Raw genomic sequence first — 23,832 nt, 5'->3', positions numbered from 1 at the left:
ATTGAAGGCAGAGAAAGTATTCTGGTTTTGAGGAAAAGTTTGAGGGCCGGGGACCACTTTTAACGAAAAACCTATCCTTTAGCAGCCATGAGTGGCGTTAATGCATGTTCATTAAATTACAGTGATATCCTTGAACATTTAGCTCCGTGTGCTGTATCCGCAGCTGAAACAAGCCATGCTAATGCTGGACAATCTTCAGTACTAGTCTGCAGTGTTTCAGTAAGCTAAGCTGGGTGCTCTCAGGCTAGGTAATGGTGCAGTCATTGTAAAGAGAACATTAAATATTCAGGGAGAGCCAACAGCGTGGATGTGCATAATAGGCAGATACAGGCGTCTTATCCTCATTGTGTGCGTGTGTGCAATAGTGCAATAGGGTTTATGCAAGAAGGGTGTAAGCATATGTGTGTTAGCATACGGTATGTGCCCTCATTTGTACGCACACACACATGTGGACGTCTGCATGTGAGTTCTAAGCATGTGTGTGTGGGCGGGTTTTGTACTCTGGTCGAAGGACCAGCGCAGGAGCTTCTAATTGAAAGGGATTTGAGATATATGGCAGGAGTCAGCATGTTACGACACACTGAGACTGGACTCTGGTGGGCTGTTAAAACCAGCGGGAGGCTGAGAACCACCAATGTGTGTATTTATGCTTGTGTGTATGTATGTGTGTAAGCTTGTGTGGGTGCATCAGTGTTTGTGTTAGTGCAGTGTTTGTGATTATGTGCTGTTGCAGAGTGTATGGTCTGAGAGTACTGCGTGTCTTTATGCATGTGCATGTGCAGTGTGGTGTCGAGGCGGTGGTGTGTGGTTGAGAAAATGAGCATCGCTGTCTCTTCTGACACTGACAAGGGTAAAATCCCGGCGTATTAAAGGGAAAACATCTCCAACAGGTGACAAGGCTTCGAATTAAGGATTTCTCAAGAAACCTCAGCTTAATAGAATATGCATGACACCCCAGGGGTACTGGTGCTTTAGACGCGCACACAGTTATGTTGACAAGACACTCAAACACACAAAACAATGGTGGGTCTACAACCAGATGGTAACGACAGACACCCAGAAATCTTCAGCACTATTTACATCTGCATTTAATTTCACGGTAAAAAAACTGAAAACGCAGGCAGCGAAGAAGAACAAAACTATTGATCAGAGCAACATCAGAGCATTACTTTCAGTAAAATGACCAAGAATGAAATCTATGAGTAGAGGTGTATGACTGCAGGGCTGCAACTTACAGGTTCACATTTTTTAAGTCCGTCTAAATAGCATCTCGTATCCGTATTTACAGCACATTTAAAGACTAAAGACTTCTTACTCTCCATAAAGGTCGTGAAGCGTCTCCACCAATGATGTAACAGATGAGGGACGGAACCCACAGCCCTCTTTCTATATAGAAATGCATTACAAAATTTGACCAAAGCTACGTGAAGCTCAAACAGTCTTTGTTAAATCAAGTGGGTATCTTCCTGTCTTTTTATACAAAATTCCGCTTCACCTTAACGTTAAAACATGTTTTTGCACTAAACTAGGACTGTAGATTCTGTCCTCCATCACTTACCATGGAATCGCACAGGAAGGTACTGCTTCACAACCAGGAGAGGACGAAGATTACATAGATACATCTTTAAAGCTACATATGGGCATGCCGTAGTGTATTAAGACCGACTTGAAAACATATGAACCTATCCTTTAACCTTGTGGGGATTTCTTTCATTCATTAACTGATCCATTACAATTTCCCAGAGGCCTTGGTGATGCTTGTTCTGTCAAACCAACAGTCCTACGATATTCAATTTGCAAATCCTCACATTTTATAAGCGAGACAGAATGTTTGTCATTTTTGCTGAATAAGTGACTTAAATGATTGATCAGTTATCCAAATTGGGACCATTAGACTTCTGTCAATTGTTTCTGTGCTTTGTGCGCGTGTGTGTGTGTGTGTGTGTGTGTGTGTGTGAGTGCATTTTTGGTGTTGTGTGAGAGGAAATATCAGCGTTAGAGAGAGACAGCAGAAACTGAACAGGCACAGCAGGAGCACACAAAGCACGGTCAAATAGTCAGCAGCCAATCTCTCTCCTCTGCCTCGGGCACCGATAGCCATAGTGAACTTTACATGAACATGAACCCATGTGACCTGACTGTTCTCACTGTCAGGTCTATATCCCTATTTCAGATGCCAACGCAGCACGGATCTGCTCCTCCAGTTCACATGGAGAGATTAAGACTCGAGAACCAATCAGCAAAAAACCTGCTCTGGGCTCAATTGCTAGGCCCTGTTGTCTTTGCGGTTATTCACAGAGGACAAAATTACAGTTTCTCATGAATCCCAAGATTCAAACAGCTTGTGGAGACAACTAAATAGTAATCGCTCGAGTATATGGTGTGATTCAACAGAAAGCATGCCCCTTTCTCTTCTCGAATGACACTCAGAGCGCATGGTTAGACATAAAGAACTCATGTCATGTCCTTACATCTTCCCATCCACGTCCAGGTGTCCAGGAAATGACATCGAGGAAGGGGTTGGACAGGTAACCGTCACCATTGAAGGAATAGTCTCGACCACCAAGTGTGATGTTGCCGAAATACCTGTATGGCAATGGATGTAAATGACAGAAAACACGTAATATTAGTAAATTAATTAACTAATTGTTTCAGGGGAAATGAGGAGAAAATAGAAATCATAAGGTTGTTTTTGATGCAACAGTGAGCCTTCCCACTTGAAAATAAATCACAGCACCTCTATGGTGACAGCAAGGGCTTGTCTGTTAATCAAATCTACAGACAAATGATCAGACACACAGAATTGTCAGGATCTTTGAAGTCAAACAACTGCTGCTCTCTGCATCGCCTGTGAGCTCTGTAGTTTGTCTGATAATCACACAGGACAGACGTTCTAACTGTCTCCTCGTGTCATCTTGCTGGCATCAAAACACAAAACCTGAAAGCTTTTTTTTTTTTTTACGTGACAGAAAGCCTCGTATTGAGAGCAGCTTGTAGTTACAGACAGTGAACAGCAGGTAGCACTGCAAAAGATAAAATAAAATAAAAACAACTTGCTCCTCTGGTGTTGGACATTATTTATAAACAAAGAAGGAAGAGTCCATTAATCATTTCCATTTAATTGCCGCACGGTCTGCGCTGTGCTTCATTTACAAAAATCACTGTAAATAAACTCATTAATTACATGTTTAGGTTATCACACTGACCAAACTTCTCGATATCATATGTGTGGTGTGTATGTGGAGCAAGGATGAATGGCATTAAAAATGAACAAGGATGATAACCAGAACCACTTAGGCTACCTGTTAGAGTGTGATGCTGCCTGTTTGCACAGCCTACAAGGAATATATTACAGCCGGCTCATTAATATACATGAGACATGGTCCACTTGCTACAGACGCTGGGGTAATTTTGCCAACTCACAACTACATGCACCAACAACATCTATTTTGCATGGATGATAGCCAACTCCAAATTCAGATATCCCCTCTGTGCCTGCTCTCTGACACTGAAGCTACCGACTCCACCCGTATACCTTCCAGCTCATTCTGGCACTGAACCAACTCGTTTCACAGAATACACCTGATGCTGTCTCAATATATTTTGTCCGGAGCCTGCCAATGGCCTTGTACGCCCCCCCCGAACATGCATTTCTCTTCCTTCCCTCCTCACATTTTCCCTTTAGAGCTTCCCTCTTTCCTCTTATCTCCCTCTCACCTCATCCTGCCCCGCAGTCTCTGGGTCTGATTGGCGTCCGTCATGCAGTTGGTGACAAAGTTCGGCCCACCCGTGGTTCCGTAATCCTTGCGCATGGCCACTGCCCCATGAGTCAGCACAGACACTCCCCGAGCAATCCTCCTGCGAGGTTCGTCCCTCCAGCCCTGGGGCCGCACGGCAAACAGAGCCCGAGGCAGGCTCTCCATGCTCAAACCTGAGAGAGCCGGCCCCACCGCGAACCACATGTGCGAGGCTCCGGCCTGACCGGCGGACCAGGCGGCTTTAAAGACCAGCTCAGCCTCCTCCTGGGAGCAGTACAGCAAACGTACCTGGAGGACAGTAGGAAGGCAGGGAGGGAATAGGGACGAGGGGAGACACACACACATACACGCTAGTGAGATAAGGAGGGGACAGGGGAGACGTGGAGAGAGACAGAGGGTGGGAGAATCAAGGGGAGAAAGATAGAGCTGGAGCAGAGGTGCACCTGAACGGGAGAGGAGGAGGTTGGATAGAAAAGGCCATATCGAGAAAAAACAAGACTGCCGGCGGAGGTAAGAGGAGAGATAGCGGTAAGCTGATGTGATAAGGTTCATGGGAGTTGGACGTATGATTCAGGGAGAGAAGCAGACACGCCAGAAAGAGGAGAGACAGCATGGCCGCATGTGATGAATGCTAACCAGGAGGTGCAGGAGGCAACGGGGGTCAGTGCTTAATGAGCTTGGGCCTGATGAAACAAGATACAGTTATGAATAATGAAAATAGCAGTAAAACAAGAAAGGGAAAATGAAACAACTGTAAGTGGTAGAGGAGAGAGATAGAGAGGTACAGGCGTGGAAGCCAGGGAGGAGGGAGGGGGGTGGCAGTTAAAGACCAAACACACCTGAGGGAAAACTAAGGGGGAAGAGGCTAAACACTGACATACGTTATTAAAAGCAGGGTGGAGAAAAGACCTGGAGACAACAGGAGATGGTGGGTGATGCGGATAGGAGGGAAGTAATCAAAGGTGGGAAGAGAGAAAAGTAACTCATTGGAGAACGGGGAATGGGGGGAGGGGTGGTGAAGGAAAGCAAAGGATGACATATTTTGGTAAAATCCGGGCCTGGAGAGATATTTGCAAAAAACAGTGGAAGGGGGGTTGATGGAGTGTGGCTGGGGAGAAAGAGAGAAGAAAACATTAAAGAGAGTGAAAGACAACAGAGAAAGACAGCAGTGACAGTGGAGGAGCTCTCAGCTGAAAGTGCTGAGGTAAGGAGGGGTGAGGAGGGGTGAGGAGGGAGAGGAGGGAGAGGAGGGGGGCAGAAATTGACCAAAGAGGGTTTTAAGGTGTTAGAGCTGAGCAGAAAGATGGAAGGGGGGGGGGACAAATACATAAGAAGAAAGAAAGAGTAAGAGCATTTAAAATAAAACAGTGAAGAAAAGAGAAAAAGGCAAATCAAAGGACAAAAAAGAAGAAGAAAACAGATTCATGGAGGGGGGGGGGGTCAGGGAAACAGACTGAAAGCACATTTTGAGACTGCGCCTTCATTGGATTTTGAACTGTAATGGCTTGGCAAAACAATCCTGCCTGTATGCCAATAAACCTCCAGTGAATTAGGCAGGGAATGAGAGTGACAGAGGGGGGAGAGGAAGGAGAAAGAAGGCGACAGACTGAATTAGGGAGGGAAGGAGAGAATCAGAGTTATAAACAGACACACACAATATCTAAAGACGGGAAATGGAGAAAGAGAGGAACATACAGAGAGAGAGAGAGAGAGCAGAAGAAATACTGACAAGGCAGAAGCTGGAAGAGGAATGGAACAACAGATAGACAGTGAGAGATTTCAGTAGAAATTGACCCAGAGACCTGCATCAAGCCATCTACTATGTAGAGGACATTATACCACGTATGTGGCAGTGAGACAGAGAGTTAGAGAGAGAGAGAGAGAGAGAAAGAGAAAGAGAAAGAGAAAGAGAGAGGAGAGAGAGAGAGAAAGAGAAAGAGAAAGAGAAAGAGAGAGGAGAGAGAGAGAGAAAGAGAAAGAGAAAGAGAAAGAGAGAGAAAGAGAATTAGAAAGAGAGAGAGAGAGAGAAAGAGAAAGGGAGAGAAAGAGAGAGAGAGAAAGAGAGAGAGAGAAAGAGAAAGAGAGAGAGCATGTAATGCAAACATACACAGCATTACTAAGCAATCACAAGCTTTTATTAGCCCTGCAGTTGTAAAAAGCTAAAAGAAGGGAGTTTGTTGTGAAAAGTAAGAGGGTTAAAAAGCAAGCACTGCGTATAGGCAACCTGCTGCAGGCAGTATGTTATATTAACAGTGACACGAGCAGAGTGGAGTCTAAGGAATCCATTACAAACCCACACACTACAGACACAAACACACACACACGCAGAGCTACAGTGGCCATGCTGGGACGTTAGCGATGACATTGAAACCCAGACGGTACCAAGCCAATGGAGCGTCTGTGGCCGGGTAGACATGCAGCAAGAAGGACAGACTGAAGGAATGAAAGATAGCCACACAGAGATGGAGGTGAACAGGAAGGCAGCAAAGGAGAGTGAGCCTGTCTCCAGGCAAAGAAACGCACGAGGGGAGGTAGGGGGGGGGGGGGAACACACGGAGGAGTGAAAAAATGAACAGGAGGATCATGGGGTCAAAGAGGAGGTTTAAGGGACGATGGTGGGGGGAGGTAAAGTAAGAGTGGAGTTAAAAAAAAAATGAGGAGCAGGGGAGATTGGAAGCTGAAAGAAGGAAGGAAAGGAAGGGAAGAACGAGCAAGGCATCGGGGTAGTAGAGGGAGCAGGCATGAAGGAATGAAACACACTAGAGGTAAGCCAAAACCACGAGTCATTCTGGTCATCAATGAATCAACGAGAACTTGAAATGTAGTTTGTTCTTTTTGCATTCGAAATATCAAAGACAAAAATGTAGACACAGTGTATATAGAGACAGACCTCAGAGTCGCCACGAATACCAACTAAGTCAAGTTAAATTCGGGGGGAGATGTGTATAACATAATGCACAAGACATATAATATATTTCCATTTATCGGAAGGGTGCAGCCATGAATATTTCACTCGTTGTCGACATCATTTACAGATTCAATGAAGAGCTGGAACAAGCTGATGCTAAATGCTACAGTGTGATGTGTGTGATACTGACAGACAGTCTGGAACAAGATGGGTTTTTTCCAACTTTAAAGCCACTTAAGTAGAAACAAGAAGGACACTGTAGGTTAAGTGGTTAACTTATATTGCACATTGCACATAACTCTTTGAACAATGCCAGCCAGCAAATCAGACTGACTCGTGGTTTGTGTTGTACCGTTGAACTCTTTATGCCTTGGCAGATGGGAGGGAGGGGAAGAGAAGAACAGAGGGATAGAGGAGAGAGGGGAGAGAGAGATGTGGAGGGACAGAGGGAGAGACGAAGAAGGAAGGAAAAAGCTCGGAAGCCACCTGTGAGAAAGGGGCCCCCAATGAGATTTGCAGCACTTCCTCCCCTTTCCTCCCCCCTTTCCCCCCTCCCTCCCCCCTGTCTCACCTGCGCCTCGTTCTCCTTCAGCAGCCTGCGCGTGCGTGCCCCCCCAGGGTCGTCGGTCACGTTCAGGATCACCACACTCTTCTTCTCCCAGCCGATGAACGAGCCGTCGGTCAGGCCCTCCACTACAGACAGGAAGTCCTGGTAGCCATGGTGACGCGTGCACACCACGGAAAAGGATGTCCAATCGTACTCCTCCAGCACCTCAAAGATGACCTCTAATTGGAGGGCAGTAGAGGAGCTGAACTGGAGAAAGATGGAACCTGATTCCTGATTTGGGAAAGAGAGCAGCACATTTGGTTTAAAATCTCACTGTAAAATTCATCCTCTGCAGTTGTACTGTATCTAAAATTCTGCTGCAATACAACGAGTAAGTAACAGACAGTATTTTCACTACAAGGAACTACAACTCTCTGGACCGCTCCATCTTTATGCACAACATGGAGGCATCACGGGGCTTGAAGTTTTTATGGAGCAGTAGCACTCGTGCAGCCGCAGGGCTGAAACAGCTGGGATTGTTGCACAAATTCTCCTATGACGCCCAGAAGGGAGTGTTTCTAAAAAGTCTGTTCAGGGGATGGGAGGGGGTGAGGACTAGGCGAGGGTACATCTTCAAAGGAAGTTCATCAAAGTGCTACAATTTAATTCCTCAAGAGTAAATGGTTAAAACAGTTATTTGTAAGCACAAATGCAAAGCTTTTTGTTTCCCTTTCCCCCCATATGGTGGCGAAAACCATGTGACATTAGTTTCTCAGGTGCATACACACAAATGTACAGCACACACACACACACACACACATATTCCCTCATACACACACCCATGTCTTCTCATGGCCTCCCACCCAGGAACATCAGAGGCAGAGCGACAGGCCCAGTTGGTGCCATTTACAGATCAAACACTGCAGAGTTTCAGCAGATCAGCGACCCTGACCTTCAACTTCCCCTCCGTCCCACCGGCACTTGCCCAAACCTTTTCTTCACAGAGAGGATGTGCGACATTATGACATTGTAAGTTGTTATGGCAATATAAGCAGCTCTCCTTTTATACTCCATTCATAGAGCTGTCAATCCATACTGCTTTCGTATACAGCACACACCTAATTAACATTGTTCCGGCGCTCGCATTTGGAGCTACACAATGACACTACTAGCACATCTGTCCCCTTGTATTCCTCTGATTCTCTCCTCTTTCAGTCCCCCCCCCCACACACACACACACAAGCTGCAAACACTTTACGCTCTTTACTCTCCCACCCCCATCCCAACCTCCCTCCTCCTACCTGTGGCATCCTCCCCAGCCCCGCTCCCCCTCCTACAGCCACTATGGGCAGTCCTGTTTGCGCAGAGACAAACTCCAGCATTGGGGCCAATGGACCCCAGGCCGTGCGAGGGGGCCTCTCCTCTTCATAAACCAGACCCTGCAGGGGCCGCGCTGCCAGCAGCTCACACAGCTGGGACAGCACCGTCTTAGGACTACTGTCATTCACCTGGGAGATGATAGAAGCCATGAAGACAGAGAGGAACAAAGACAGAGGGGGGTAAAGACAGGGAGAGAAATAGAGTTGACTAACCAGGGGAAGTGTGTCTTCACTTTGTGTTATTCATATGGAAAGTGTCTGTAGCATGCATGACATGTCTGGCTAACAATACAAACTGTGGTCAAAGAGCAGAGCCAGACGCCCGCTCATTCAGCAGGGCCAACACAACGGCAGCATTGTGTTGCTCATTCAGCTCAAATAATGGGAGTGAGTATGAATAATGGATGGTCATTGTTATTCCCTTCCTTCAAGTAAGGCTGGATGAGCAGTAGGTAGAGGAGACAGTATCCAACCTGTAGCCAGATGACGTTAGCAGAGCCCCACTGGGTGACCACGCTCTCCCCCAGGGAGCCGTATACCCGGCCGAAGCCGGGGTAGAGCACCCTTCCCCCAGACCCCGCCACCGCCGCCTCGGCCTGCACCGTAGCACCGGCGTGGATCACGGCGATGTTGAAGTTCATCATGGCCCCTGCATCACGTTCCCGCGGACTGGGCCGGAGCAGGAGGTGGGGGGAGCAGTCCACCAGACCTGCCCACTCTGCCAGGACCAATAGGAGAGAGAGAGTAGGTATCGCGACCATGGCAACCTGCCGAGGGGGGGAGGCAGATATATATCGCACTAAGAGAGGGTGCCTGAAAGAATGAGAGACAGCAAAGAGTAGAAAAAGAAGTGGAAGAAGAAGAAGAGATTTAGTTAGACTTTTAGCGTCCAGTACAGACAACATCAAATCAACACAGGAAAAGTAGCAGGTGTGGACAGAGAGAGAGAGAAGGAGTGAAGAAAGAGAGAGAGAAAGAAACTGATCAGATATTGCATGCAGGCAAGATGGAGTAATGAATTCTGAATCCAATCATGGGGTAATAAAAGTTAGCTTTGGCTGGAGAAAATGCTGGACGAGGAATATGGAATGCAGCGGGGGAGAAAAACAATAGAGGGAAGGAAAAGAGAGAGAGAAGATGAAATGGGTGCTATTTAGGCTGCAGGCTGAGAAGGAACAATATGAGGAAAAATTGAAACTGGCCGTTCGAGGGAAGGAGGGTGAGAGGGAGAGAGAGTTAATAGCAGACGGAGACAAAGATGGGGCGGAGGTGGTTATTGTGCTGCATGAATGATAACAACAATTAAGATCACTGTAAACACACTCGCCCTCACACAGCTGCATCCACGCACAGACAAATGCATGCAAGCGTTTGAATGTGCAAGATAAATGCATGGCTACACTACGCCCGCAGAGCAGCTTAATGATAGAGAGATATGAGGGTTAATGCAGTGAGCATACACACACACACACACACACACACACACACACACACACACACGCACAAACAACCACATGGAAAGATAATGACTACCTGAGAGATAGCAGGGTTAATATGTGACCACACAGACACGAAAACACATCATTTTCAATTTACTTCTGGTGCCAACTGCCCTCCCTTCCTTTCTCCATTTCCTTCTCACTTTCTCCCCGCTCCCTCTAGTGCTCCGTCTTTTCATATTCCCCGTCTCTTCTCCCAATTTTCATGGCTTCAGGTACCAAACACAATTGCATTGATTAACAGGGGCCTGCTGACATAATATTCCCTCCAAAGTCACTCTCCCTCCCTGTGCCTCTATTTCCCCTCTCCTCCTCCCTCTGTGTCTTTCGCTCTGTCTTCTTCTGACTCTCCGCTCTTTGTCACAGACTGACGATTTCGCCGACCCTGATCAGGCTTCCGAATAGAAAAAGAAAAGCAGCAAAGAGAAGAAGACAAAAGAAAGAAGTAGAAAAAGTAACTGGAGGCATGAGAGAAGGGGAGCAAAGAAATGAGCACATGACTCAGGGACTGAGTGATTGATTGAGGGACGGAGGCCAGGTTTAAGAGGAGACGACAAGGAGAAAAGGAGGACAAAGTGTAGCGGGATGGTGGAGGTGGCGTAAAATATGTGAGGAGAATAGCAGGAAAAGAAATATTGATTACTGGGATGTGTATACGTGTATGGCCTAAACAAATATGCCAAACATCCTGTTTTGAGTGACAGAGCTGTGGGTGTGTGTGTGTGTGTGCGTGTGTGTGGTGGTGGGGAGTTACAGAGAAAGAAGGAGAGAGCGGTGGAATGAGATGGAATGAGAGGGAGGCGGATAGTTTTGGGTAAGAAAATGAGATGGAGGTGTGGAGAGATAGGGAGAGACAGACCCTGTTAGTAGGAGAGAGGCAAAAGGAGAAGTAATAATGAAGGGGAGAGGGAGAAAAACAGGGCTTTGTAGTTTTTTTTTTGGTGTTGTTTTCTTTAAGGCGAAGACGATGTGACAGGGAAGAATGGGAAGGACAGAGACGAGGACAGAGCCACAGATGAAGCTCCAGAAATACAGTCACATCATCAGCTGTATTCTACTGTGCTGACTCTCTGAGCCATTAACTGTTAGGCCCATCACTGCTTTTCCGTCTCATGAGGTGTTTACCTGTAGTGGAATAGCCTGCGCTATTCCACTACAGTGAGCATGGTTGGAAGAGTGAACACAGTGTATTCTTATATACAATATCCACTTCTCCTGTAGAGCGTACTCTGCCAACATCTCACGGAGGCTCGCCACTACAAAGCAAAGTACAAGTAAAGTATAATCAAATCCTCATCTAAATATATCTTACTATATAGTTCATTATGTGTTTCAATCTGAGGAATACGGCAAACTAAATCATAAAAAGCGTGCAGTGAGGCGGCTCACACCGAGCGAACGCGCACACACACACACACACACACTGAAACACACACACACACAGAGGGGAAAGGAGTGTGGGAGAGAAAAAGAGAGATATTACGGTTTCATTTTATTTCCCACCATAAATGAATCTTTTGTTAAAATGCAAATGTTCACATTTTTGTATATTTTTTACCCTTCTATACAAAAAAATATCCTCTCCAGTCTTTGAGACAGATATATATATATATAGACAGATATATATATATATAAACTTTAAACTATATAGACAGTTTAAAGTTTAAAGTTTAAATTGGGATTAATTAGTCAAAAGGTGTGTAGATGTCAGTTTTCCCTGAGCAGGGTAAGGAATCAGTTAGTTATTGAGACATGAATAGTCACAGCAGAATTGCCAGGATCTGACCATCGCTGATACTGTATTATTTGGATGACAATGTTCATTTTGGTTATTTGGGATTGGGATGTTTGTGTAAGTTTGATAAATATTGCAATGTTTTCTTTTCTTGAATGTGACTGCACCGACTACAAAAGATAAAAAGACGGATTTGAAAAGCTTTCAGATTTCATACAGAGTACATTCTTTGATGATTTTTTTTTTTTTTTAACTTTAAAACTCACCACGGTGCATATACCCTCAGTCATCATCTGCTGTCTAAATCATTATATCAGCACTCACATTAAAGCATTTGTACTGCACAGTGTTGATCTCCCAATTTGTCAATCACTGTAATAAGCAGCTAACTGTATCTACAGTGTAATTATTTTCCGTCTGAGCCTGTTCAGTTTGTCTTTTTAAAACAAAGAAAGTGGCATTTACAGCCCCAAAGAAGCTGGCGTACATGCCAACGACTGTTAGAAGCAAACTAAAGACACCTTCAGGAATATTTACAGAGTACTTAAGAGCAGGCTGACAGAGACAGCTAATCAAGAAGATGAGAGAGAAAACATTCGCGAAGGCGAGCCAGTCTCCTCTTTCTCTTCCAAAATTGCCAGTCAGTACTTCACAATCAAAACACATCGCATCATATCTCCGCTTGAACATTTCATCACACTGCATTATATGTTCACTGTGATTACACACAGGAATTAATGACGACTGCATGTGCAGCTTCGCTGGTCTGAAAAATGTCTTTGCGGTGTTGTGTAGCTGAAGGCAGATCAACTGCTTTGAAGGTATATTCCTCTATAGAGGATTACAGTGAAGCCTATATTCTTCCTGCAAACTCCAAAGAGACACACAAAAAAAAAGTTGTATAGCCTCTAAACACAAAATGAAAAATTGATTCTTGGTGTCAGTGTGATGGTAGGAGAACAATCACAATGTTTTAGAGTAGCAGATCCCCCTCCTTCCCCTCAACTGTATGCTACAGCTGCAGCGAGCGCCTGCGGTGGAGAGTGAGTCGCGGGAGAGGAGTTAACCGCTCGGGTAGAAGTCAGTTGTTGGCATCCACGCCTCTCTGAGCCCCTCTCCCACTGAACTCCAATGGAGGCAGCGTGCCAGACCGTGTGCTGCAGCGGATCTGCTGGGGAACTGTGAATGGGGAAGGAGTCTGTGGAGTCCGGAGTGTGGAGTTGTGGAAGTGCAGTAGTGTTCAGCGTTGTGTTTACCCCACGTCGGGGCTCTGCTGCTTCATTCCATTCTGTCATGCAGAGTAATGGACCTGCTCCCTGCTGCCTATGGCTCGGGCTGCACTGAATCAGCCCAGGCTGCATTCCGCAGCAACACAAAACATCTGAAATATATGCAGGCTAATATATCCTCTACTGTACACCATTAGAAGAAATTGCAGCGTCCCTGTGAGTCACTGCGAGTGCCTTGAAAAAGAATTCCGACCCTGAAGATGAAGACTCCATTTTTTTCCCCTTTTCTTTTTTTTTTCCATTCATCCACATTTAAGACCGCAGTGTTCTCGAGAACACTGCTGCATGTAGCCTCTATCATTTCCTTGGGTCCATAGCTGTGCTATAGTAAAAGATAAGATAAAGTGCCAGCACAGTGTGGTGCCCACAGTGTGCATATATGTGAGTGTATCAATGCCTGTGTGTGTGTGTGTGTGTGTGTGTGTGTGTGTGTGTGTGTCATGCGGGGTAATATGGCAGTGTGGGGGAGTGGAGGAATGAAGAGAAGAGTGCAGCTGGAGCTCAATGCTCCTCGTGTTAATTGGCCCATACTTCAATCACAGCCACTGGAGTGTGTCCTCTCTGACTGAACATATCCTCTCTCCCTCTTTCTCCCATCCTCAATCTCTCTCTGTCCCCCCCCTCTCTCTCTCTTTGTCCTGCTGCCCTTGTTCACCCACTCGCTCACACACACTCACTTGACACACAGACACACACTCACGCACACACACACACTCCCTCACTCGGTCTGTCTCACCCGGTCACCCGGTCTGTTTCACTTGTTCATTCATCTTTCCATTCATTCATTCAGTCACCTCACTTTCACCAACTCCCCTTTCCTCTCCCTCTTTCTCCCTCTCCTCCCAAAACTCCTCTCCTGTTTTCCTCCAGCCCTCCGCCATTCTTTCCTTTCACGCATGTCTTTTGTCCTGTACTTCTTTCACTCTCTACTTCCTCCCCTCCCTCACTTCCTCTCATATCTTTCTCTTGCTCTCTCTTTGATCCCTGTTGAGCAGAAGAGCCACCAGGCAGGCGAGCGCCTCTTGTTCTCATCGTGCACATAGTGAGCAGAGTGATCAGCGAGTAGCGCAGCAGCAGGGCGTACAGTGCTGTGTGTTTTTACTGCATGGCTGTAAACAGCAGTAGTAAAGCCTGCTGCTGCTGCTGCTGCTGCCGCCCTCGGACTTGATAGCCGCGGCTATCATAAGCCATTCAAGTGACACAACGACGGAGCTATCGATCAAACCATCGTGACACCAGGACCTCACAGGGAAACGTAACACATTATATTTGTAAATTACACATGCCACAGGCTGATAACCAGATTAGAGCTGGTCGCTTTCATAAACCTCTCACCATTTTTTTTTATGTGAAACAGTTAAATGTGAGGGGCTAGCTGATATGGAGTAAGAAAAATAAAACGTGCTTTACAAATCTGAGACAAATAAAAGACACACAGTGGCTCACAAAGAAGAGTTTTTTTTGTAGAAGAAGAAGATTAAAATCACTGTTACACTCTTATTTCTAACAAAAATACTGTTGAAGGCGTAAAATGAAACGACACTTGCATTCTGCACCCGTATATACCAGAAAATGCAAAAACATTTGATGTATGAAATGTACTGTTACAGGATAGGGGAGAGTGAAGTCTTAAAATGTCACCTTCTTCACCACTAAACAGCATTTTATTCTGACATTTCAAGTCCATTTAATTTCCACGTGGACGTGTACAAGACGAATTTCACTCTAAAGTTCAGAGTATCTTGCCTTTTAATTCAAAATTTTTATTTTTCATGGGTTCAGATTAAACACTTCTGCCAAGAGACAGTGTCAATTAATTGGACTTCACTTCGGTACGTTCAGGAGATACATTTCATTACTTGAATGGGAGGACACTCCTTGTTTCTCTTCCCTCTATGGATTGATGGAAATGAGATGAAGCTGACCCTGGACGCTGTGTAGCACTAACAATTCTTTGACCTAATTTTTTGACAAAAAAAAAAAATGTCTTAGTCCTACCCACTGTGGTTTTTGAAAGACCAGACACAAATTCACTTCCATGACGGATGATAATTACTGAAATATTTGACAATACCGCATCTCATCTCTTTAACGCATTGCAGTCAGCTCAGGGTGTATAATTACCTAAGAAGGGAATCGGTTACATTTTGCTTTAATATAAACCTGGCACATGTCTAGTAATTGCAGTTTTGCTTGAAAATGAACTCAAATAACCTGAAATAGAAATCAGCTGATACAAATAAAGGCCTGTCAGTTGCTTCACTTTGTAATACAGCCATGGCATCTTGAAATATTCACTTTGTTTATCTGTGTGTGTGTGTGTGTGTGTGTGTGTGTGTGTGTGTGTGTGTGTTTGTCTGAGTGTGTGTTATCTTTCAACCTCCTGTCATCCATTTAATCATCAGAACATTGCAAGCTAACACACACACACACACACACACACTATATTTATAGTTATACAGCTTGCATAAACAACATAAATTTGAGTATGAATGATGCACAGGAATATTTCAATACTATTTTATCTTATTACCACCCCCCCTACATCTTCATATAAACACATCCATTCAGAAAACATCAGTTACAAATGGTTTACTACCCTTATACTCAGACATAAATATCAGTAAGGTCATATGCTTTCGTGTGGAAAGGCCAGTGACCGGGGATCTGGAAACAGGAATTCACATAAGCCTAACTGGCCTATATTAACCTGACTTGAATGAATAAAAATGGGTTTATAAGGAGAACACATATAGTTTGTATGCCCAGTGCCAATGCTTGTATAATATAAGTGCATACTTTAAGGTCGACCAAGGAGCAAGAATATTTCTTTGCCCCACCTCTACACCTGACATCTAATACAGCAGAGGACTGCAGCGCGGCTCCTTGGCCTGACCCCCCCATGCTCTCAGGTTGACTATAACTACATCATTTACCGGATTTAATGTACATATAAATTGTTTTCTGTAGTTGCTTTTCTTCCTGAATCCTCCGTCAAGATGTCCTTACAGCGCATGACCTGGGGGATTATCATATTATGTTTGTTTTAAAAGAAATAATCTCTCACTGCTCAACCTTCTACAGGCATCCAGAAACTCTGAGGGCTCTGTGTTCAGGGGAAAATAGCTTCAATATCACAGAGCTCTTGATGCAGTGCAATCATCTAAGAATAAACATGCATTCAAGCTGTGCATTTACATAATGTACATTCATGAATGAAATGCTTGGCTGATTGTTGTTGTTTTTTCTTTTTTTTTTAACAAGCATTGAGATTGAAATCAAGAACAAATTGGATGTAAGATTTTCAGCAGATGGGATGAGACAGTAAAAATAACTCCGGGAATATTCTGAATTTATTGGAATCATGTTATGGCACGGAACAAATACACAGTTTTTTAACAACCACGTTAAAGGGATTATTTTTTCATTACATCTCAAGCTGGTAGTCGCGATGCCACAGTGTTGCTCTGCTCTGTTTGCACCAGCGCTTCCATTAATTCCCTCATTGATTGGCCAGACACTGGGATCACCTAGCCAGATCTAAATCAGTCACTAATTATAAAAGCAAGATGAATAGCAACCGACACTGTAGCCCTTCAGGACCTGTAAGGTGAAACATTCTGTAACAACTACAAACTAGGAAGCTGCTCGTGACTCTGAGCAGAAAAAAAAAAAAACATCTAGCCCATGCATAGTAATGATTCACAATATTATTCTGTGGATAAACAGATTAAATATGGTGTGGGAAACCTTTACTGATAACTATCACGCCTTTGTACAAGGTCACTCACAGGCAGGTGCACTCACACAAACAGACGTGCATGTGTAGACGTTACACGTGTGGAGGAATGCAGATGTCACATTCACACAGACACATCCAAACATTTAACACATTTTAGAATAAGAGAAGCGGCGGTCTCTTTCAGTAGCAGGTGCCACGTGTTGCTGAAGTCAAGCCGGATTCTGACTGCTTAAAATCTAACGCTGCAATGTCACAATGTTGTGTACAGGCTTCAGCTGCGTTCACAGCACATCTGGCTCTGCCCCCGCTCATTGCCAAAGGTGTTAGAAACACTTCTGTCAGCCTATCCTATAAACGCTGGTGGATCAGTCTGGCTTAGGGAATGCACTCCCATGCAGGCAGAAGCCCAACAAGGGGAGAGGAATTTGAGGATTGAGACCAGCGACAGGTTTTTTTTTTTTTTTGGAGCAGCCTCAGATGATTGTCAAGAGTAAAAGGTGGTGAGAGGTTAGTGACAGGAATGTCAGAACAAATTCTAGAAGCCCATTAATCCTGTGGTGTTTGTTGCACAACAACAAATGTAAAATATCTGTCTCCCGAAAATAATCTCGATCGCCTCTGGTTTACTTGTTAATGAACCGCTAAATATATGTAGCACAATAAATATAGCAAATTTAGGCTTGATTTTATTTATCTGGCGCGACTAATCATCTAGGAATAATGCGTGAATGCTCCCGAGTCAGAATAGCAAGAGGTTTTCCCGTTGTTACCGCTATCTATTATTATCTATCGACTACTATCAAGTGTCTGAAATCAGACAGAAGGTCAAACAACAAACATGAACGTGATACGTGATGAATACAGACTCAAAGAATAGTGCTTCTTCACAGAGCAACACTACTTCTGGACAATTAATCAGCAGTCTTACTATTTGGGTAGAGATGACACAGAGCATCCAGTGCCAACAATTGATCTCTTTGCTATTTCCCGTCACTGCTCTGTGCAAAATGTGTGAATGAGTGTCTCTTCTTTCCCACAGCTGCAGCCCTTAATAGAGAATATGCCACAGTTCACAGTGAACATATCACGTAACGATCAAAATTGATGAGCCTGATCAGCATCAGACCAAGGTTGGGGGTCATTTATTGGCTCATTCAAAAAAAACGAGATTGAAATTGCTCTTACATAATTGAAAAGAGAGTATTCACTCCTAATCACCTTTCAGGAGACAGACTAAAAAAGGCTTTGATGTGTAAAAAAATGTCCGATTTGAATAATGAAACCTGAATTGAGAACAAATGAATCCCGACCCTGTGTCAGACTACCTGCATCCTAAGCATATTGTACATTTCGTTCTTTTCCGTGTCAGAAACCAGGAGAGGATCTGCAAGACTGTTTCGAATCACAAGGCCAATTTTAGAAGCTATTTACATGTAGAGACGAAGCACATTAAAACAAGCCCAGGAACATCAAACTATCTTCATCAGAGGCTTTCTTCCATCTTCCACAACTCTTCCTTCCTTGTCTTCCCCTCCTTGCTGTACTGAAGATAACACGCTGTGCAAATTCCATTCAGGTGCAAACGCACATATTTGCATTTGTAACAGCTGTATAGTCGGCACCTGTTTATGAAGGAATTCCAAGTTTAAACTTGAAAGAAAATAGAGCCAAGCTATTCTTATATGAAGTGATAAGGCAATAAAACGGGTTCAACTTTGCACGTGGTACCTGCACCTGGTAAATCCGGCGCAGTCACTCCAGTGCAAAGCCTGCTATAAATGCCAGTGCCTGGGTTCTTTGAGAAGAGAATGACAAAGGTTTTTTAAGAAAGCTGGCCCTCATGCACCGTAGGGAAGTCTCACAGATCAGGAGGCATGACACAGCAGCCCAGGTTGACATGCGACATGGGCTGCAGACACAGGCTAACATAGTTTTTATAAATGCCCCCATTTCCTCTTTTTAATAACCACTTATGCTGTCATTTCCTGCCCCATCCATCATCATGAAGGACCGCACCACACTGCTGCAAAGCGCTGCATGTCGCAAAACATTCCTGCACATCTCTCCATCCGCTGTCATTGTTTCTCTTCATCCTCCTTTCCTCTGTTCTGTGTGTGTGTGTATGTGTCTATGTGACGTGCACTCAATGTGAGTGTGAGTGTGTGTGTGTGTATATATATACATATATAATATATATATATATATATATATATATACATTGCAGTGTCTTTAGGTGTGTGGATCCCATGGGCAAGGTCCCAAGGTCCTCTCTCATCCAAAACTGTGAGTGGTGCGAGTGTATTTGTGTGCAATATGATATTCAATGAGTGCGTATTTTTGGATGCTCTTGTTGCTTTGCTTGTGTGTGTGTGTGTGCGTGCGTGTGTCTAACTGCATTCCCATGGGTATCTGCCTGAATGTACTTTTTGAGAGTGTGTGTGTGACTGTGTATTGCATGCAGCCATGTGAAGCTGTGTGCCTGAATGCAGCCTCAAGACTTGTATTCCCAAAACAAGCTGCAGGGCTTTGGCTCAGGTTTATGTGTGTGTGTGTGTGTGTGTGTGTGTGTGTGTGTGTGTGTGTGTGTGTGTGTGTATGTGTGTGTACCTGTTTGATACCGACTGTGTGCAAGAAGTGCACACTAAATTCTCCCTCACTGTTGTGTGTGTGTGTGTGTGTGTGTGTGTGTGTGTGTGTGCGTTCGAACCTGTCTATGTGACTGCTGTGTCTCTCTGCCAGCCTGTTCATATGTCTGTCTGTTTCCAACTCCACCTGTTTGGTAAATGACTTCCTGTCATTCCATTTACAGTATGTGTTAACGGTCCGGACTAAGCCAGAGGGGCGGCAGCACCTCTGGGTTGCTAAAGGCCACCTTACTGAAAAGAAACCCTCAGATGTGGAGTTCAGATGATATTAAAGTTGTTTCTACAGCATAACAATTTGGTTTTCATATTGATTATTGCGATACTGTAGCATTCTTCATTCTAAAAAAAACTGCATTTTAATCACACCTACTAAACTATTGTTTACTTCTGTCATTCAGTATCTGAGCTATCTATGTAGCTCTTCTCTCCGTCTGAGGGACCCATGACTCTCTTGTGGTGAACTAAGCTTCACAAAGGATGCCCAGTTTCCCAACATGGTACTAGATCACTTTTGTTTTTCCCTGCGACATGTCATAATGAAATACATCATAGTGTTACTATTACATCTAATTAGCGGTGGGTACTTTGAGATGTCACTGATCGCTTGGCAGCTGTGACAGAAGCTATCAGCAGAGATTCGCTGTACCTCCTTCACTAATGTTACCATGAAAGTTGTTTGCTCATGTTGACGAGGAGATAGTGTTCACATCATAATGTATTAAAGCGATTCAATACAACCAATGCTGAATTCAACATTATTACTCTCTGCATTTTGCATGATTTCAACGTGACATTGAAATCTATGCAGCACAGTAAATAAAGGAGTTCATGAGTCTTCTCTACTTACTAACTCTCTCTCTCTCTCTCTCTATATATATATATATATATATATATACTGCTGAAACTGACACCTTTTTTATTATCAATTAATCTGCAGGTAATTTATCGTTTAGTCATTGAAATGAAACACATGCCGTCACATCTTCCCAGAGTCCAAGGTGACGTCTCAGAGATAATCAGCAGTGAAAACAGAGCACATCGGAGAATCCGGATCCGGAGAATCTTTGGCATTTTTCACAGTTTTTGATTGAACAGAGTCTGAAACGATTTATCGAATATCAAAATAGTATCTTATTATTTTTTCCCTGTCGTTCAAGCAATCAATCATTCAACTAATTGACCCCATATGTCTTCAAAAGGTCGACATGGGCAATCAAGCATTACTGGCTTTGTCACTCAAGCGACCTTTAGCCTTCTGATTTGTTACACTTTTAGAGAACTGAATTCTACAGTCTTTAAAACAGGCAGCATGTCAACTGTTTAACATTCATCTCAAACTGTTAATGTGTGAAATAGTATTGTATTGATTGATAAAGTATTTAGTTTTAATATCATGTAGTGTTCAACAGCCTGAATTACTCAACGACAAAGTCAGTTCCTGCGTTAAATAAGACTATAGTGTGCAATTTAGACAAGTATTTAATTCTAGAGAAGAGTCAATCTGATAAATTGGGACCCCCGCTGATTTCAATGGAGGGCATTCTTTCCTGAAATTATATGGATTTATTTATTTAACGGACACTTGTCAGAGATTTTATTGGGTTACTGGGTTTATTGGCACTTCACATGACATCCCACTGCCACCACATGTCTGAAATGTGTGTCTCTGAATATGCAACACGTTCAGCAACACAACGCGGGGTAGAGTCCAGAGAGGAACACCGGGAGAGGGGAGTACTGTAATCGCTCCAAAACACCAGCCTCTGATCTCGTTAAACACTAATTGATGTTCTATGTTAACGAGCTTTACCTTAATTAGTGGTATTAAAAAGAACACTGGGTGCAACGTGTGGAGAGGGTGGGAGAGCGGTTTGGTCGGGCGGCAGGATTGAGGAAACTATCCACTAATGTTGCATCAAACAAATGATGAAAGGGGAGGCGGGAGAAAGAGAGGGGGAAAGGGAAAAGGAAACTGTGCAGAGGAAGTCACAGGTTGCAAAGGGGTGAGAGAAGAGACGGAAAGGATTGAGGCATGAAGAAACAGGGGGATTGGTAGAAGAAAAGAGAGAGAGGCGAGGGGGGGGGATTGAGCTAAGCTTGTAGGTTTCAGTGCAAAAGTCAATGAATCAATGAGGTGAAATTGATGAAGAGCAGGGGGTTGGAGAAAAGAAGCACACAAATGTTGACTCTATCCCTCTCATCTCTATTCTAATCCAACCGGCCCTCTCTTACTCTCCCCTTCGTTCTGCTGCTTTTTCCAATCTCTCACCCGGTTCTCCCCTCATGCCTTCTCTCCACCTCCTCTTCCTCCTCACACCTTCTCTCATCTCTCCCTCCCTCCACACCTTCTCTCTCTCTCTCTCTCTCTCTCTCATCACCTCTCCTCTTCCCACCCCTCCCCTCCTGTCTACCCCCTACTCACAGCTGGTACAGTACGGATCTCTCTGGGCAACTGTATGACAGATCGGCAGAGAAGGGGGCTCTGCCGACACTGAAGGCAACACTTTACGGGCAGCAGCGCATGCAGCACACTGCTGCAGTACGCCTGTGTGTACATTTCGCAGCGCTTGCGAGGGAAAATGACAAACTGAACGGAGCACGTCACCTGTGGGTGAACGAGTTGATTGAAATGGATATCAGCGGGAGAATTCCGCTGAGAGAGGAGAGAGACACCAAAACAGCCCACAGAAATGGAAAAACAAACAACACATTAATTCCAATTTCCATCTGGATTAATGCATCCAGTGGCCTCACAGAGCAGGCCAATACATTTGATCTTGCACTCACAATCACTGCAGCAAATCTGTAAGAGAAGCAACACTGTGCTTCTCCATTTTCACAGTTCAACGGGAAGATCTTGGACCCTTGGTGGTCCAAGGCCTTTCTTTTATGGTGCTGGTGCTGGTGGTTTGTGTTTCCACCTGTTATTCACGTCTTCTCTATATTTAAGTACTGCATGGCCAAAAAAAAAAGTTATTTGGGCACCCACAGGGGGTTGCAAATTGTGAAATCTACCTACAAAGTGAAATCTCTCACACACTCTTACACCCAGAAGCTGGGGGGGGGGGGCTGTTCCAGATGCCTGAGAGTGTTTGAGACAAGTCAGCCTGTTGGGGAAGATTCCTCGGTGGCAACAGAGGGATAACAGTGTGCTGCCATACGCCCAAATATTCACCGTATCGGGATATAAATAGATCAAGAGGAAAAACTGATCGGCAATCTTGCGGGTTTAGCGGTGGATATAGGACGAGCAAGCAGACGCACTCACGCGCACACACACACACACACACACAGCACTCGCGCACTAACATTGACCACGCAGCCTGAGAAAATGAGCATCAACAGATATGATCACCTCAATTAATACATCCGCAGCAGAGTGAGGGGGGAAACTGCAGCCAGCGCCGGTGTATAAAGACTTAAGCGAAACCCAAACTCTGTCTTTATTACTAATGCAAGGACAATTCCTGGCAGACAAAATCATAGCCTAAAGGTTGAGTCTATATGATGAATTGAACTACCGGTAATCTGCGAGCGTGTGTATCGTCGGAACACGTATGCCGGCTGCTGTGAGGAACATATGCGTTAAGGGGCTGAGAGGCTTGTGAGTTTTTTAGGCGCAGCAATGACAGAGGGGTCAAAGCTCCGGTGCGCCGGCCGTTTCCACCTCTCCATCCCCGAGCATCCATCTCTCCATCACAAGCGGCCGCACAGATGCCGACACCCGAGCCCCCTATTCCTGTCTCAATGACGCGTACAGCACCCTCTCACTGCCCGAGCCGCAATTAATCTAAGCAGCACAGAGTCTGTGTACGTGTGTGCGCGGCGTGAAGCGGAGGAAAGAAAAAAAAAAATGCCTCCGCACTGCAAATAGCATTGAAAATAAATGTACTTACTGTTTTTCACCAGCCTTTCCCCCCTCTTTTCCTGCGTCCCTCCATCCTTTTTCACATCCTTCCTTTTTGAGGTATCCGTTTTGCGGGTGTCCCCCCCCCCACCACCACCGCCACCACACACGCACACACACAGACACTCACGCTGGGAAAATATATATATATCTAAATATATATATATATATATATATATATATATATGTTCTACATGTATTCAATTTCTCCGGTCTCTCTCTTTACCTCTCTCCCTCCCTCTCTCCTCTCTCTCTCTCTCTCTCTCACACACACACCCCCCCCCCCCCATCACTGGCGACACGTGTTGAATGCTAAACTTAGCGGTCCGGAATAAAATTAATAAAGGGATGGACGCTCTATATCTCCCCCTCTCTACCGGTCCCCCTCTCGCTCTCTTTCACTCTCGCGCGTATCATACTGCA

The 23,832-nt window shown here is 44.7% G+C and overlaps 1 protein-coding gene across 2 annotated transcripts in view; it reads right to left on the bottom strand.

The window, feature by feature from the left end:
- Positions 1-23,491, bottom strand: part of grin2db (glutamate receptor, ionotropic, N-methyl D-aspartate 2D, b) — a 43,303-nt gene extending 19,812 nt beyond the window's left edge. For both annotated transcript variants that reach the window (XM_031852654.1, XM_031852655.1), the window contains exons 1-6: positions 23,399-23,491; positions 9,066-9,405; positions 8,515-8,721; positions 7,238-7,504; positions 3,718-4,046; positions 2,472-2,586 (exon numbers count right to left, since the gene is read on the bottom strand). In XM_031852654.1, coding sequence (XP_031708514.1) covers positions 2,472-2,586; positions 3,718-4,046; positions 7,238-7,504; positions 8,515-8,721; positions 9,066-9,353 — 1,206 coding nt within the window. In that variant the 5' untranslated portion in view covers positions 9,354-9,405; positions 23,399-23,491. The remainder of the gene's footprint in view (positions 1-2,471; positions 2,587-3,717; positions 4,047-7,237; positions 7,505-8,514; positions 8,722-9,065; positions 9,406-23,398) is intronic.
- Between the last annotated feature and the right edge of the window lie 341 nt (positions 23,492-23,832).

This window comes from Anarrhichthys ocellatus, unplaced genomic scaffold, assembly GCF_004355925.1.
Source record: "Anarrhichthys ocellatus isolate YVR2014 unplaced genomic scaffold, GSC_Weel_1.0 scaffold13, whole genome shotgun sequence".
Classification (NCBI taxonomy): domain Eukaryota; kingdom Metazoa; phylum Chordata; class Actinopteri; order Perciformes; family Anarhichadidae; genus Anarrhichthys; species Anarrhichthys ocellatus.
Note: the sequence above shows the minus strand (reverse complement) of the source record. Positions and strands in the feature narration are given on the sequence as shown.